General features: G+C 37.5%; 1 protein-coding gene across 2 annotated transcripts in view; it reads right to left on the bottom strand.

Annotated features, from left to right (window-relative positions):
• The window catches only part of ADAMTS2 (ADAM metallopeptidase with thrombospondin type 1 motif 2), a 301,090-nt gene extending 285,776 nt beyond the window's left edge, over positions 1-15,314 (bottom strand). For both annotated transcript variants that reach the window (XM_026696557.2, XM_087924326.1), the window contains exons 1-2: positions 14,795-15,314; positions 13,539-13,900 (exon numbers count right to left, since the gene is read on the bottom strand). In XM_026696557.2, coding sequence (XP_026552342.1) covers positions 13,539-13,900; positions 14,795-14,885 — 453 coding nt within the window. In that variant the 5' untranslated portion in view covers positions 14,886-15,314. The remainder of the gene's footprint in view (positions 1-13,538; positions 13,901-14,794) is intronic.
• Positions 15,315-16,485: the final 1,171 nt, after the last annotated feature.

Raw genomic sequence — 16,485 nt, 5'->3', positions numbered from 1 at the left:
TGCACATCTTTGGAATACCAACATACAAATCTGCACTGAAGTAAAAAATTATGACCGTGATCAAGCATAGTAATTACATAGCCTATTAAATTATTTTAACATAAAGAAGTGCCTGATTTTAAATCATTTTAGAATCTGCAGTGATGCTGAATTAAATCAAACGACAAATTTTCGGAATGTCAACCTTAACATTTTTTATTTCTCGGCTAACTCCAAAATCTCCAACACCAAGAAAAGATGACTAGCTTGAATGAAAACAGAAACTGTTCATCTTTTTTTTATCAATTCATGTTGAACATTTGGTTTTATGTCTAATTATCATTTATTAATTTAAAAACCAATGATCACATTGGCAGCATGTTTGATAGAATATTAAAACTGTTTTTGGATCTGTAAATCAAATTCCTTGTGATAACAGCATATTTTGGGGGAAACTAATAACATTACCTCCCAAAAAAAAATTTTTTAAGCTAAGTGTGATTTCTTAAAAGGTCCCATCTCTAATGTTTTCAACGGAAACTCCCACTATCTATCTATCTATCTATCTATCTATCTATCTATCTATCTATCCATCCATCCATCCATCCAACCATCTATCCATCCAACTATCCATCTATTCATCTTGCTATCATCTATGTATTGATCATCTATCTATCTATCTATCTATCTATCTATCTATCTATCTATCTAAATCTATCTATCTCTATCTCTCCACACACATAGAAATTTCTCCTGGACAGGCTTAAAGACCAGAAGGAAATGTACAAGAAGAAAAATAAAGAGCTGGAGAATTGATTATAGACAGGAGGGAAGTCCAGTGTGCCATTCGCACCCCTAAAACTTTCTCCAGTTTTATCTATTCTATGCAAGTTGCATTCTAGCATAGAGTTCATTGTTATTCCACCTAGTTGGACTCTAAATCCTGCATCACAGGGCATTTGGGGCATGCCAGCTGTGTTTCTTCCAGATCAATGTCCAGAGACTAAGCAGATGCATCAGCATGCACATATCATCAATATATCCACCACAGAGCTATCTGAAGGGAGGAAACTTCATCTGCAATTCTGTTCCAGATAGTTCTTTTCAATTACTAATTCAGACTAGAATGGAAAGTTGGGGAAGGAAACCCACCCCAGAAGAAGAAGCCAGTGACAAAGCACTTTCACAATGCTGCCAAGAAAACTGCATGCTGCCAAGTTCAGCTTGACTCAAAGCTTTATACTAAAGTGACAACAAAAGTCAGGCTCCCAATTTTTTCCCATGACTGTTGTACAGAGAAAAGTAGAGATGCAGGAAGTTCTGACTAGCTGAAATACAGTACATTGATCCTATGATTCTCAACTGATACAACTATGTACACTTTATGCCACATGTTTGTATGAAATAAAATACCCATATCCACTAGAATCATCAGAAAGCCTTTGACAAATACTCCCTTAAGGTAGAGGAAAAATCTAAGGGTGCTGATACAAAACAGAGCACGAAGCACATTTATTCTGAATTCTATAAGATCACATTGCAAACTAGTATTATTGGGTGAATTTCACCAAATATTAACAGGAAGAAATTGTGCCTGACTACAGGAAAAGCATGGTACAAAATGGTACTGATGTAATGGAGAACCTGAAGACAGACAGACAGACTTGTGTGAAATGCTACAAAAATGTTCTACATGGTAATCACTAATTCAAAACAAATTATGAACAATTTGCTGACTTTAGATTGACATGTTTCTGCCTTAAGAAGGTTGTCTATTTGCAACAAACCTTTGTATACATTACTAGAATATGGAATTCAGCAACCTCTGTAAGATCACAGGTTTCTCAACCAGATTGATCTGAATGACAGCCCAGTCAAATGTTATTGTTAATAGATGTATTTCTTTCACTACTGTATTAACTTAAGAGCCAGACATATATAGAAAATCATTCATATTAACAGCATTAACCATCAGTGCCTGTCAAACAGATGGATCAAAGATACAAGATACTGAGGCATAGTCTTATCTGATATAAGATTTTAGTGCTATTTAAATTATACTAAGACTATATGGAGTATCTGCAAAACAACATATATAAATTGTATACAGGTGTACACCTTCTACTTTAATTTATGGTGGTGCATTTTAAGGTGGGGGAGTGCAACTACTATGCTGGTTTCTGTTCCAGAGAAGCATCAAGTATTTCTACTAGAACTTGCTAGTGAAACAGGCAACAGTCACAATAGTTCCTGCTGTGAAATTTCAGCTGTTTAAGATCATTGTTGCTACTGGATAGTCCCTGGATTTGGAACAATACTGCCCTACTAATGTGATTGTGAGATATATAAGAAGAAGGTCAGAGGGTGTGCAACAATTGCTCTGGAATGAATTGCCCTCCTGCCTACTTTAATGCAAGCTGCTTGCTTTCTTCAACAATCTTAAATGCCAGAATCATTCTTCAAGAAAATTCAATTCCCAAACAGGTACTGGGAACATTCCTAAAATGTGTTGGCTCAATATAAATTAGTGGAGGGCACATGGTGATGATGATGATGTTATCTGTTCAAGTTGACCCTGACTCTTGACAGTTGTATAGACCAGGTTTCTCCACATCTTCCAGTCTTGCACTATTGAGTTTTTCTATGTTCTGGTGTCAGCTTTGATAGCGTCCAGCTACCATGTTCTCTGATGGCCCGGTTTCCTTTTACCACTTTTCAATATCATTGCTTTTCCAGTGAATACCCCCGCATGATATGGGCAAAATAAGCTTAGACGCAGTTTCATGATTTTGCCTTTTAGTGAAATGTCTGGTGTTATGTGCTCCACTAGTTGCTTGTTAGTCACCTCTACTGTCCAAGGAATATGCAGGACCTTTTTCCAGCATCACAGCTCGAACAGTTGATTTTCTTCCTTTCTTGTTTTTTTAAGGTCCAACTTTCACAGCCATAGGTAGTTATGGTTCCCCAATAGACCAACCTAATCCACATTAAGCCCCTCCCTTGTGACAAGGGGGCATCCACATGTAGAAGGACCTTAATGAGATCTATCAAATCTATCCTATAATTTTCTCTTGTTATTCCTTGAAGGCTTTTAATACAGTGATTAATCCTACCACTCTCATTAAGCTATGAAAATCTGACTTATTCCATTTTATGGAGGTGCCAAAAATGTATAAGTCGTAATCACAAAACTAATAGCTATGGAGACTGAAAGAATAAAAAAAAGGCAAACATGTATACTTTTAAATCCATACATGAATGGATTTATTCATTCATTCATTCATTCATTTCTTTATTTCCTCCTCAACTTCTTCAGCCACAAAGCCTGGCCACTCTGTACAAGAACATAGCAAGCTCTTTTCACTTCATTATAGTCACAGGCACAAAGATCATTATTATTAGATTAAAAAATGATCATGTGAAAGGTGAAGGGGTTCATTACCAGCTAAGGAACTTAAAGAAAAAGATGGAAAGTATTAGCCCTTCAAGGAAGACCAGATTAGACGCTAGTACTACTTTATTACAAGTAGCATTATGATAACAGACTCTTGCAAGCCTGAGTCCTTTTCCCCCTCCCTCCCTTTTATCTTTATGAAAACTGAGGAGGTCCATGTCAGAGGTGCTTTGTCAAATTTTATTTCTGCTCCCGACTCAGATTTCTTTTATCTAACCATTGCCTTGCTTATGATCTCAAGATTACTCCTTCTGACCACTACAGAAAGTGAGAGACATTACAGGGGACTCGGGGCCAGAAAACATGGAAAACTAGATATCTTTTTGTGGCTATCATCAAATCACCCATCTAATTACCCTGCAGCCTCACTTCTTGCCCCTTTTCCTAATCACAGCCACCATTATTTCTCATTACTATCACTCCTACCTTTGTCTTCTCACTATAACCAACATCCAAGAAAGTGTCAGGCTGGCCAATTGCTCTGAGTGGGCTGTTTTAATATATGCATGCTGTATGACCATGTGGAGTTTTGGCAATGTTACAAAGTAGTTTGCCAAAACCTTCTTCCAAGATATTTTTCAACTTCCTAATCTAGCCAAGAATAAACTATTTGTTTAAAATGTTTATATTTTATATTGCATTATGTTCTTTAAAAAGATCTGCTTCCCTCCTGCCTGGCCCCCACGATACGGTCGGCTAAATACTACAGCTTGAACAAGAGGTCTGGCACATTATTTCTCATAAACCCTAACCCAGGGGAGGGGGAAAATTAGGAAGGTTTCCAGGATGATGCCTCAAGGCTTGCCCTTATGGACTCATTGGATGGATACCACTGAAATTGTCTTTGTTTGGAATGACAACCAATGCTGTCTTGTGGTGCTAGCTTTGGAAGGGTTTCTGCATGATTGCAAACCACTTGTAGATATGCATGTAAATAATCAGACTTAATCCTGTGGGACTTTCAGGGAAGCAGTGGAGAAGACAGCTTCGCTGAGAATGCAGCAATGAGGCACTGGCAAATGAACTGGTTCCTCAGAATTCCTCTCAGGACAAGGAAAAGAGTTGGGATTATTAACAAATTCTCCAGATAGTAGCTCTTTACAAGTAGAGCATAAAACAGTAGTCTCAAGTGGATTTAGAGCTCTGGAAGACAAGGGATCACTAAATTTGTCCAAACTGCAATTTGCACATTTATAGATAAAAGGTTTGTATATTTCCTTTCTTGATCAGTTTTATCACATCAAATGAATCTTCTTCAATTCCTAGAAAATGACAGTTAATACAAGTTTAAATAAATGTCGCCAGCAGATTTTAGGAAAAAGAAAAGGATAGCAGTATATGTGAAAGACGATATGAAAGCAGAGCCAATTTGGATAGACCCCAATGGAAGAATTCTGATGTTACTAATTTGGATTAAATCAATTCTAATTCTACTAGTGGTAATCTATGCCCCTAACAATAACCAAAAGGAATTTTTTAAACAATTACATGAGAAATTAGTGGAATTAGATAAAAGGAATATTTGTATGTTGGGAGATTTCAGTGCTATTGTGGACCACCAGAAAGATCATAGTAGTCGGGGGGAGGGAAGAAGAAAAAAGAGAACTACCAAAAACATGTGAAGAAATTATGATTGAACTAAATTTGATAGACATGTGGAGGAAATTAAACCCTGAGAAAAAGCTATTTACACCCTCATCGATCATGGACACGAATTGATATGGTGTGGATGAATGGCGAATTAGTAAATGAATTAAAAGAGATTGAAATCTTACCAAACGAATGGGCAGATCACAACCCAATTCAGATCGTGTGGAAACGCAGGAAGAAACCAAGGAAAAGGTGGACCTTAAATACACAGTTAATTAAAGAGAAAGAATTATACTATTTTTTAAAAGAAAATAATAATGAGGCAACTACGAATTGTATTTGGGATACAATTAAGGCAATAATAAGAGGCATAACAATATCATACACTGCTAAAAGAAATAAAGAAAAATATGCCCAACAAAATAAATTAGAACAAAGAATCAACGAATTAGAAATTCAGCTGCAAAACACCCCAAAAGATTGCAAATTGAAAAAACAGATGATAATAACTAAACATAAATTAAATTTAATCGAACAAGAAGGAATGGTCTCAAAGTTAAATACAGCCAGACAGATATTTTTTGAACAGGCCAATAAACCAAGAAGTTGGCCTATAAACTTAAAAAAGAAAAACAAAAAAGATTGATCTACCAATTAATAGATGAGAACGGGGATGCCCAACAAGGGATAGAACAGAAAAAAGAAATTGCATGTAAATTTTTTGAAGATCTTTATAAAAAGAAGGAGGTAAATGAGGATATGATAAGAAACTATTTGGGTATTACTAAAGATAAAATAATTGAGGAGATGAAGGAAATGTTAGAGATATTACGTGGCCCGAGTTAAAAGCAGCAATAGAAAACCAAAAGAACAATAAAACCCCAGGACCCGACGGGATACCTGGGAAACTTTATAAAAAAATAGGAGAACAAATAAGACCTCTCATGGTAGAAGTATATAATGAGGTCCTACTAGCAGCAGGAATGCCGGATTCATGGAAGGAGACATTGATATCGTTGATTCCGAAAGAAGATTCAGATTCACGACATATACAAAACTATAGACCAATTTCCCTGTTAAATACTGATTATAAAATATTTACTACAATTATAGCAAATAGATTGAAAAAAATATTGAATGAATATATACATGAAGATCAAAATGGATTTCTTCCTAATAGACAAATCAGGAATAATTTAAGGATAGTATTAAATGTTTTGGAATACTACGAAACCCATCCAGAAAAACAAATAGCCCTTGTATTCTTGGATGCACAGAAGGCCTTTGACAATTTAAATTGGCAATTCCTAATTCAACAAATTTACAATATGAATCTAGGCACTAAGTTTGAAAACATCGTGACTACAATTTGATTCACAAAAGGCAAATATTATAATTAATGGGGAGTACACGCACTCAATAAAAATAGAGAGAGGAGTCAGGCAGGGATGTCCATTATCCCCCCTGCTGTTCATATTATCTTTGGAAACATTGCTTACATGAATTAGACAGAACCCAGGAATAAAAGGACTAAAAATTAAAAAAGAAGAATATAAACTCCAGTCATTTGCGGATGATATGGTATTTTTCATAGAGGAAACAATTGAAACAGGTCAAGAATTACTGAAAGAGTTAGATCAATTTGGGGAAGTTGCAGGACTTAAAATTAATAGGGGAAAAACGAAATTAATAACTAAAAATTTAACAAAAAAACAAAAACTAAAATTGGAAAGGATAACAGGATTACAAATAGTAAAAAAAGTTAAATACCTAGGAATTTGGTTGACGGCTCAATGCAAAACTCTAATGGAAAATAATTATAATAAATTATTACAGCAAGTTAAAAAAGATTTAGAGATATAGGTTAAATTGCAAATCTCCTTAGTAGGGTGGATTATCACTATAAAAATGAATATTCTGCCCAAATTTATTTACTTATTCCAAACAATACAAAAAAAAAAATTACTTTGTGGAACTTAACAAGATAATCACCAAATTTATCTGGCAAGGGAAAAAACCGAGGATAAACCTAAAGGCAATGCAAGATATGAAGAGCAGGGGAGGTATGGCACTCCCAAATTGGGAATTATACTATAGTGCAGCCTCCTTACTCTGGTTGAAAGAGTGGGTAAATCTGTCGAATAAAAGGATCTTATTTTTAGAAGGCCATGATTTACAGAGGGGATGGCATGCATTTTTATGGGACATTGGGAAAATTAAGCAGAAGTATTTCCACAGACATATAATTAGAGATTCCTTATTGGCTAATTGGAACAAAATGAAAAAAAACATTTTTTAAAAATCCCAATTTGGATCTCAACGATGGAGGCAACGATACATCCAAATAATCTAGATCTTAATAAAATGATAAAATACAAAAACCTTCTTGATGCGCAAGGAACTTTAAAATCATGGCAAGATCTCCAAGAACAGGGGCTACAAGTAGACCGGTGGGCTTACTTGCAAATTCAAAATAGATATAGCCAGGACAAGAAAATTTTTGGAATTTATACTAAGGCACAACAAATAGATAAAATTTTATTAGGTCCAGATAAAAAAATATATAACTAAATTTTATAATTATTTACTAGAGACGAAATTAGAAGAGGAAGTAGTCAAAGGCAACATGATAGCTTGGAGCAGAAACATAGGATGTAGCATTACATTATTAGAATGGGAAAGGGTTTGGACAAGGAATAATAAAATTACAAGATCAGCAGCATATAAAAAAAATGCCTATAAAATGTTTTATAGATGGCATCTCTCACCCTTGAGAATAGCAAAAATATCTCCTGACATGAATCTGAATTGCTGGAAATGTAAAAAGAAACAGGGAACATTTTTTCATATGTGGTGGTCCTGCACTGAAGCCCAAAGATACTTGCATAAAATAAAAAAATGGTTAGAGGAAATAACGGCGGAGCAAATTGAATTAAAACCAGAATTCTTCCTATTGGGGATATTTAATAGACAAATTCCTAAAAATGTCAAATATATAATACTGCATATTCTTACTGCAGCCAGAATAACCTTTGCACAGTGTTGGAAACAAGCAGATATTCCAACAGAGGAGATGGTTATACAGAAGATAACAGCCTGTGCAGAGATGGACAAGTTAACCTTAGCACTTAAGGAAAAAGAAACGTCAGAATATTATGGAAGCTGGGAATTCTGGTATGACTGGATAGAACAAAAATAGAAAATATATTAGTAAATAACGTAAAATGTAAATCATAATTATATATTCGCAATAAGATGTATTTGTAAATGTATCACCAATACTGATAACAAACAAGGAACCATAGACTGTCGAGAATAGAATTGTTAGTTTTTTAATCATTTTCTTTTTTTCTATTTCTTTTCTTTATTCTTCTGTGTGTTGTGTTTGTTTGATATTTTGATTTTGTAATCAATAAAGTTTGTTTTTAAAAAATAAAAATAAATGTCAAAAGGGCAATTAGAAGATTGATTCTGGGGGGAAAGTAGACTAAGGATCCAGATAGATTTGAAAGAAGATTAGGAAATTAATTACAAGAATCCTTCCTATGGGAAAATGTCATTCTGAATTTTATTTTTTAAAAATGAAGATTTTGAAATTAATTATAAAGGAAACTTCTCATGGGAAAATGCTGTTGTTTAGGGAAAAAAACATAATAAAAGTGAACTTTGAAGGTTGAACACTAAAGGGAAGCAGAAAAAAACAAATATAATTAAAGAAGAGTTAAATTTGACAGACTAAAATAGAATAAAGCAAAATACTGTAGCTTTGAAAGAACTGAAGGCTATTTGGAGACAATGCATTCAAAAAGTAATCTTACAATTCTCTTCTATTATTATAAACAAACTGGATTTAAAAGACATTATAGAAGAGGAACAAGATTTACCGGACAGGATCGAGACTGAGGCTGATTTGAATGTGGAGGTAAATGTAAGTGATAAAATGATATAGAAGTTATTTTGGATATGAAAATGAAACTGGTTGATGTCTAATAATTAAAAGGGATATACAAATAACAAACTAGGAGAGTGAGCTGAATAATTTTGGATATAAAAGACTTGCCAAAGTTTTGAAGAATTTGCTGAAAGAGGCAAGAAGAAAATAAGAAAAAAATCTAGGACATTATAGGAAGATTGTTAAAAGCAAAGGGAAATAACATAAAGTTTGCTTATTTGATCAAAGTTAAAATGTATATATTGTTATTTCTGGTAATTTTCAATGGACTTTTGCTAACCAGAATCAAAATAAGGTTTAAAGAAGTAGTTTATAGATAAGACATATGAGAAGAAAAGATATTTGATTGCATGCTCAATGGTAATAAGTTACTGAAGTTACTGTTGCTTGATCAAAGGGAAACTCATTTCTTTGTATATTTCTTTTAGTTTTCTTTATTATATTTCTATTTTTCCTTCTTTTCTTTATATTCTTTTCTGCACTTTCTACCTGTTCTTTTCATTTGTTAATACTTTTAGTTACCATTACTTTTTATCACTGTAATTATAAACTTTAATAAAAAAGTACTATTATTCAAAGAAGACTTACTCTCACAAGCTGATAGGCGTGAAGCAAAATTATCTGCAAAGAAACCTGAATGGAAAAGGGAACCAGCAAGCTTTCTGCCCCATTCTTGCTTAACTTCCTTTACTTAAAAGAAAATCAATGGGATACATTCCAATTAAGTTCACTTATACCACTGGTGCTATTTAACTATTAGGTGAGCATCAAAAGATGCCTTTTCCATGTTTCTTTGTATTTGAATAGAATGTTTCTCAAATCCAATTTATATCAGACATAAATAAACAACATTCATCAATTTAAAACATAAGCCACTTCAATTTGAATTGATTTAAAGGCCACTCATCTGAATGGCAGCAAAGTCTAAAGCTTAGTTCAGCACACTGAGTCTCCATATATGCTATATGGAGTATAATATAGCATATTCAAATCATCAAACTGTATTTTTTGGTCATTTTCAAGTCTATGAGGGGATTAAATACACCAAATTTCAGATAAGCAGATGCTATAGTTGGTTTTATTGATAGAAATGAGGAGAAAGTAGGAAAAATAGAGCTTTCTTTGAATTTCAAATCAATTTCATCTAAATAGATTCAGATTTTACTTCACTTTAGTTACTTGAGGGTTTTTATTAAAAAAACAGTTGAAGCATTTCCCTTTGATTTCTTGTAAACAAATATAATGAAGCAAAGAAACCTGCACAATTCCAAATGGTACTTACAGTGACTAGGAAATTATGATTTATACTAAGAGGATTGTATTCTTTTTGCTTGGCTCCAAAGTCATGGACAGTGTAAGAGACTAAATACATAGGACAAATGAATACGAATCAAACAGCTGGTAAAACAGGAGGATTTTGTCCTTGTTAAAATGGATATGCTGCCAACTTCTGGTGACTTACCAAAGTAGTTTTTTTAATCAAAGTCAAACCATCAATTAAGACACAAGTAAATAAATAAACACCCCAATGCCAATATCATTCCCCATATGTAACATCTGGAAGAACATCACAAGGAGGATAGCATTTTTTTTCTCTTCCCATTGAATTGTTATTTCATTCTTGGAGAATGCTTGACAAATTGCTTCAGTTTTCTTGTCAAGGATTTTCAGAAGTGGTTAGCCATTGCCTTCTTCCTAAGGCTGAGAGAGAGGAATTGGCTGAAGCCCAGGTGGTTTTGTCCTAAAATGGGACTAGAATTCAGTCTGCCGGTTTCTAGCCAGATAATTTAATCACTAAACCAAACTAGAGGGAGGAATTTTGCATTTTCAAGAAAAAAAACCCAAAGCTACATAAAAATAGCAATAGCACTTAGACTTATATGCCGCTGCATAGTGCACTACAGCCCTCTCCAAGCAATTTACAGAGTTAATCTCCTCATTTTACCAACCTCAGAAGGATGGAAGACTGAGTCAATCTCGAGCCAATGAGACTTGAACTGCTGGCAGTCAGCAGAATTAGCCTGCACCACGGTTCTACAACCTCCTCTGCCCAAGAGCTTTCTCCATTTACTTATTTATTTATTTATCTGTAGCCTTTTTTGATATGATAGTCCTGGAAATCCTTTTAAATTTTTATGACTCCATAAAAATGCATTATTTACTTATTTTATTATTCAGCTAAATCAAATTCTTAGTCTTCTTTCAAGAAAATTTTCTTCCTAAGGCAGCTGTCAAAGACAGTGTTTTCTTGGGACTTGCCTCAAACCTCCTTCACACAAAGAAGGCCCAACCTCAGAGCCCAACCCAGAGTTTCTGGGCCCTAACAACTCTGAATGTGATCACATAGACATCACATGATCCCCAACTACATGCTACATGGCACCACCTTTGGTCCTAGTGCTTTTGTGATACTTTGGATTTGAAAGGCAAAAAGTGGTTTAGAATCTGCCAAGCTGTTCCAATAGCCTATCTTCAAAGTAGTTGCATCTTTTTCTGGAATCACACATCTTCCTTCCCCGGCTGAAGCACAAGTCTAGGAAAAATATGTGTTTTGATTTAAAGTCTTGCAGACAGTCACTATGCACACACACACACACACACACACAAACCAGATATCCCAGAGCACCTTTTTTGTCTGAATCTGCCAGAATCTGAAATGCTGCACAGCCACAGAGTATAGCAAAATGAACTTCCAACCTCAAGGACATTGTCAAGAGAAACAAGTGTCCCTTGAGAATACAATAGTTGTGTGTGCATTCTTGATGTTGGTTTTCCTCAGCTCCGTGTTCTGATGGAAGTTTTGGTTAATACTGCCTGGGGAGGATGAGAATTATAGTCAAATACACCAGAGACAAGCTTCTCTAAAGGATAAACCACCCAATATTTTTCTGTTGTCTTATGAGTCTGTATTCTGCACCTACATACACAGCAAAAAAAAAAAAAAAACACCATTGTTGATTGGATAATGAACCAAACTGATATGGTTGATTAATGCCATTATCACATAGAAAGAACGGGAACATGAATTCAAGTCCAGTAGAGCCATCTTGTTGGACATCACCAAGACCAAGACCTCCATCTAGGATAGTTAATAGTGCAGGTGCTTGCCAGAAATTGGTTAACAACTACACAAAATGGAAAAAAAACAACAACAACCCAGCAATAGACGAAATGATATCAAAAAATTTTCCTGTTAAATACTTGTAAGCCAAGCTTCTATTAAAGGTATTGGAGTGTTTCCCAAAAAAGAAAAAGTTGGCAACTACATCTTGCCTCTTATTTTTTAATCAGAATCTGGACAGAAATCAGACAACAGAAAGGTCACGATCTAAGCTGAAAACCATTTATCTTATAAGTGCTACCAGCTGTATGTTAGCAAGCTGTTTTCTCTCCCAAACAATATAAATAAGATGAAGTTGGATATAATTAGATGTTCATTCCCTAAAGGAGAACTAAGCAAAGTTACTACAGCAAAGCAGTAAAGATACATATTTCAACTTTTCTTGCTATGGTCTGGGGTGAAATACTGAATTAGAGATAGATGATAGATAGATAGATAGATAGATAGATAGATAGATAGATAGATAGATAGATAGATAGATAGATAGATAGATAGATAGAACGGATAGATAGATGATAGATAGATAGATAGATAGATAGATAGATAGATAGATAGATAGATAGATAGATAGATAGATAGATAGATAATCTTCAGGTGAAGAACTCTTAAAATAAGCACATTGTTAGGTATTTACCCTGAAAATCACAATGACCCTTATATCATTCAGATTATCCAAAACTGATTAGAATGAACTTTCCTTACCCTGGAGCTCATTCCCAAAGTGTTAGACTACAGAGCCTATCTTCCCCTTCACCTCTGTGTGGTGGGGTGATGGAAGTGCATTCAGAGTTAAGGAAGGTGGCATAGATACGAGAAGTGGAGCATCATAAGTGAGACACATGTTCTCAAAAATTTCTCCCAAAATTCTGAGCATATTTAATTTCCAGCAACTAGAGAAAATCCAGTGGAACTTAGTTTTGAATATCATCTCTTTTTTAAAAACCCATCTAGGTCTCCAGATGCTGCTCTAAACAAAAGATGGCTAAGATCCTATGAAGAAAGGAAACATGCAGATGATAGCATTAGGTCACTGTTTTTGATGTAGGTCACTATTTTTCAGTGTGCTGAAAAACTTCCAGAGGGTGACCGAGACTTTCATGTTGATAATTAGTGATTTGTCACAGTGGTTATGTGCCAGTTCAGGGTGAATCTGCTTCTCCAAGAGGCTCACTTGGTTCATCACACTTGACATCATGTAAGAGAACATTTCTTTATTTGATTTCACAATTAACATAGCACATTAGGTGTGATTTGCTGCTGTCCATTTTAAATGCTGAAAATGCAAACTTTCCCCATCAGGAAAGGATAATATAAAAAGGAAAGAAAGAGCGAGAGAGAGAAGGAAGGAAGGAAGGAAGGAAGGAAGGAAGGAAGGAAGGAAGGAAGGAAGGAAGGAAGGAAGGAAGGAAGGAGGGAAGGAAGGAAGGAAGAAAAAGACTTACCAGCCCATCACAATTGCTGATAGCAACAGAAGCATTAGGCAAGTCCGTGATATGCCCCACATAGAGGCAATCCCCATGAAGCGGCTCAGTGTAGGTGATGTTTGAATCCTCCTGCCATTCCACAGTTGCTCCAGGAGCCACCAGCCGGGAATTTGGCCTTAATCTAAAGTGGAATTCTTGTCCAAAAACAGTGACATTGTAAAAAATTTCCTTGCCTGCAGCATCCTGAGGAAGATCCCTGGTGTCTCGTGGGAAACGCCTCTTTGATGCTCCCGACACGACTTTGGAGATGAATCTGCCTTTTGAGTCTGTGCTAGTTGGGATGACCAGCCTGTATTCCTCTAGATTTCTCAAAATAGAATCTAGAGAGGGAGAGAGAGAAAAAAAAACATGAGTAATAAGAGTCAGGCTGAATAAGGCTACCACTGGCCGGGACATCTACTTCATTGGTCCCCAAGGTTAAGGAAAGGAAAATGTTAAGGCAGTTGCGCTGTGCCTTAGTTTTCCAGTTGTTTTATTAAGAAAGCCCCGATGGTAGGCATGGCAAGTATTTAGGGATGGGCAGGGGTTAGGATGCAGCCCCCTCTGCCACTGAACAAGAGGGACTAGAAACATCCCACAGCTGAATAAATCCATCTGAAGTAATGAGGATTCTGAAAGCCATCTGCTTTAGGATATGGGGGGGGGAGGGGGGTGGCAAACACCTCGCATCAACTTTCAAACTCTGCCACCAGCCCTACTGCTCAAAGTTTCGATCATTCCCGAACGTGAAGGATGGGGATGTCAATGGAAAAGTTTTTAAAAAGACAAGCCAAGCCAAAAGAAAAGAGCCGTCCACTACAAGTTGGCTTCGCTTCCTTCCTTCCAACAACACAGATGGAAGGAAAACTTCGTCCCTGCCAGGTGGTTTGTTGGAGGCCGGCGCTTCGACGGGCGTCCGAGTTCACCCGAGGTCCCAGCCAGCCTCCCCGATTTGCAGCTGCAAGGCACCCCCGCCAGCTCAGCAAGGATCGAAGAAGGGACACCCCCACCCTCCGGAAAACGACGCCACACGTGGCGGCGGGGAGGACTCCCCGGCCCTTTGAGCCAAGCAAGCCGGCGTGGCGCGGAGAAGTCTAGCGGGCAAAAAGTCCTCCGCTCGTGAGTGAAGTTAGACAGGCAGCCTCAAGGGGAGGCGGGCGAAGAAGGGGCGTCTGGTTAATCCCAGCCGTCCGGTTGGGGCAGTTTAAGCCGAGGGAACCCGGCAGCCCGCTTACCGTTCTCCCCGGGACTCCGCGGGGCCCCCGGGGCCAAAAGGAGCATCCAGCAGGCGAGAAGAAGCAAGGCGATCCCGGCCAGAGGAGCCATGGCAGGCGTAGCTCAGCCCAACCCCAGCCTTCAACTTCGCTGCCAGGGGGCTCCGGCCACATTGAAGGCAGCCGGCACCGCCCTCTAGCCCACCACCCAGGCAACCTCAGCCCCGCGGCTCCTTGCCCTGGCTCATCCGCTCCTCTCCAGCGCTCAACCTCGACGAAGGCAGCAGAGAGACACCAGCAGGCGGCTTGCTGGAAAGCGCGGGGCGTGCAAGGAGGGAAGTCCGCCTGATTGACAGAACTGCTGCTGCTGCTGCTGCTGCTGCCACCGCTGCCTGCGAGCCTGCCAAGGCCTCGCCCGGCCCGGCTCGGCTCGGCTCGGCTTGGTTTGGCGGCGGTTCTCCCTGAAACTCTCGCAGCCTCCTCTTGCTGCCGCTCGAGACAAAAACTCTGCAGCCTCCTCCGGTTACGGGACACTTTTCCCCAGCCCAGCTAAGAGGCGGTTCCTGAGGGATCCTGAGCATTTCCCTCCACCCAACGCTCAAAATCCTCCTCTTCTTAGAAAGAGAACCAGAAGGGGAGATCGCACCAGAGAAGAAACCCCCCAGATGCTTGATTTCGAATCGGTCGGGGATCTTCTGCCAAAAAAAAAAAAAAGATCTCGTACCGTACCTTGAATTCTCCTAACTTAGGAAGGAGAGTGGTCGTCTGATATTCACCCACCCACCCACCCCCGAAGTCTAGTTAAAGACGGCTTTTGCTTTCGGGGTGTGTTACATCCACGAAGCACGTTGTGATGGCATGGTATCCACTCCAGAATCGGTAGAATCGGATCCTTCCGGATCAAAATGTGATTGCTAGATTATACATAAGCCTCCCCTCTGGCTTCACTAAAAATTCCTGGATTTTTCTCATCTTGGTTATCATAAAATCTAGATGGAAATGTTACCATATCCTAATGACTTTTGCATCCCTGCCTTGTATTTGAACTCCGCTCCTTGTTTTAGTTTAAGAACTCCAAAATGCATTTATTTATTTATTTTTAAAAAGTCACTTACAAGGAGTAAGTGACCCTATTAGTTTTTCATATGATATTGTTACATCTAAAAATTATATGTAACGCTTGACGGTGGTTAAAAATGGTTAAGGTGGTTAAGGAATTGGGAAGATACAGGTTCAAATCCATCCTCAGGGAAGATTCAGGTTCAAGTCTGGGTGACTTTAGGACAGTCACTCTCACAAAGTTGTGAGAGAAATTGGAGGAAGAGATCCGATACACATATGTGTATTCCACTGTTGCTTCTATGTAGAGAAAAGGTGAGATGTGAATATTTTAAATAAATCTATCTTGTCCCCCACATTCCAAATGGTTTACATAAATACAATAAAATAATAAAGCACACACACACATAATTAAAACATAAATGACATCCATTAAAAGCTTTTACGTGGAAAAATGACCTGTGACACATGACTCTACGGAAGTGCCAGATCTTTTGAATCCTTATGAAATGAAGTGGGTATGGAGGCCCTAAGAGTTCTGGGAAGAAACTTATTTCCATATCCATCCTTACTTGATCTCACAGAGGAAAGAAAACCTGAGAATGCCCTTGTGGGCCAATGGAACAGGATGGGTGGCTTCTCTCTGGGGAAAA

This window comes from Pseudonaja textilis, chromosome 2, assembly GCF_049901715.1.
Source record: "Pseudonaja textilis isolate UNSWEBS1 chromosome 2, rPseTex1.2, whole genome shotgun sequence".
Taxonomy (NCBI): domain Eukaryota; kingdom Metazoa; phylum Chordata; class Lepidosauria; order Squamata; family Elapidae; genus Pseudonaja; species Pseudonaja textilis.
Note: the sequence above shows the minus strand (reverse complement) of the source record. Positions and strands in the feature narration are given on the sequence as shown.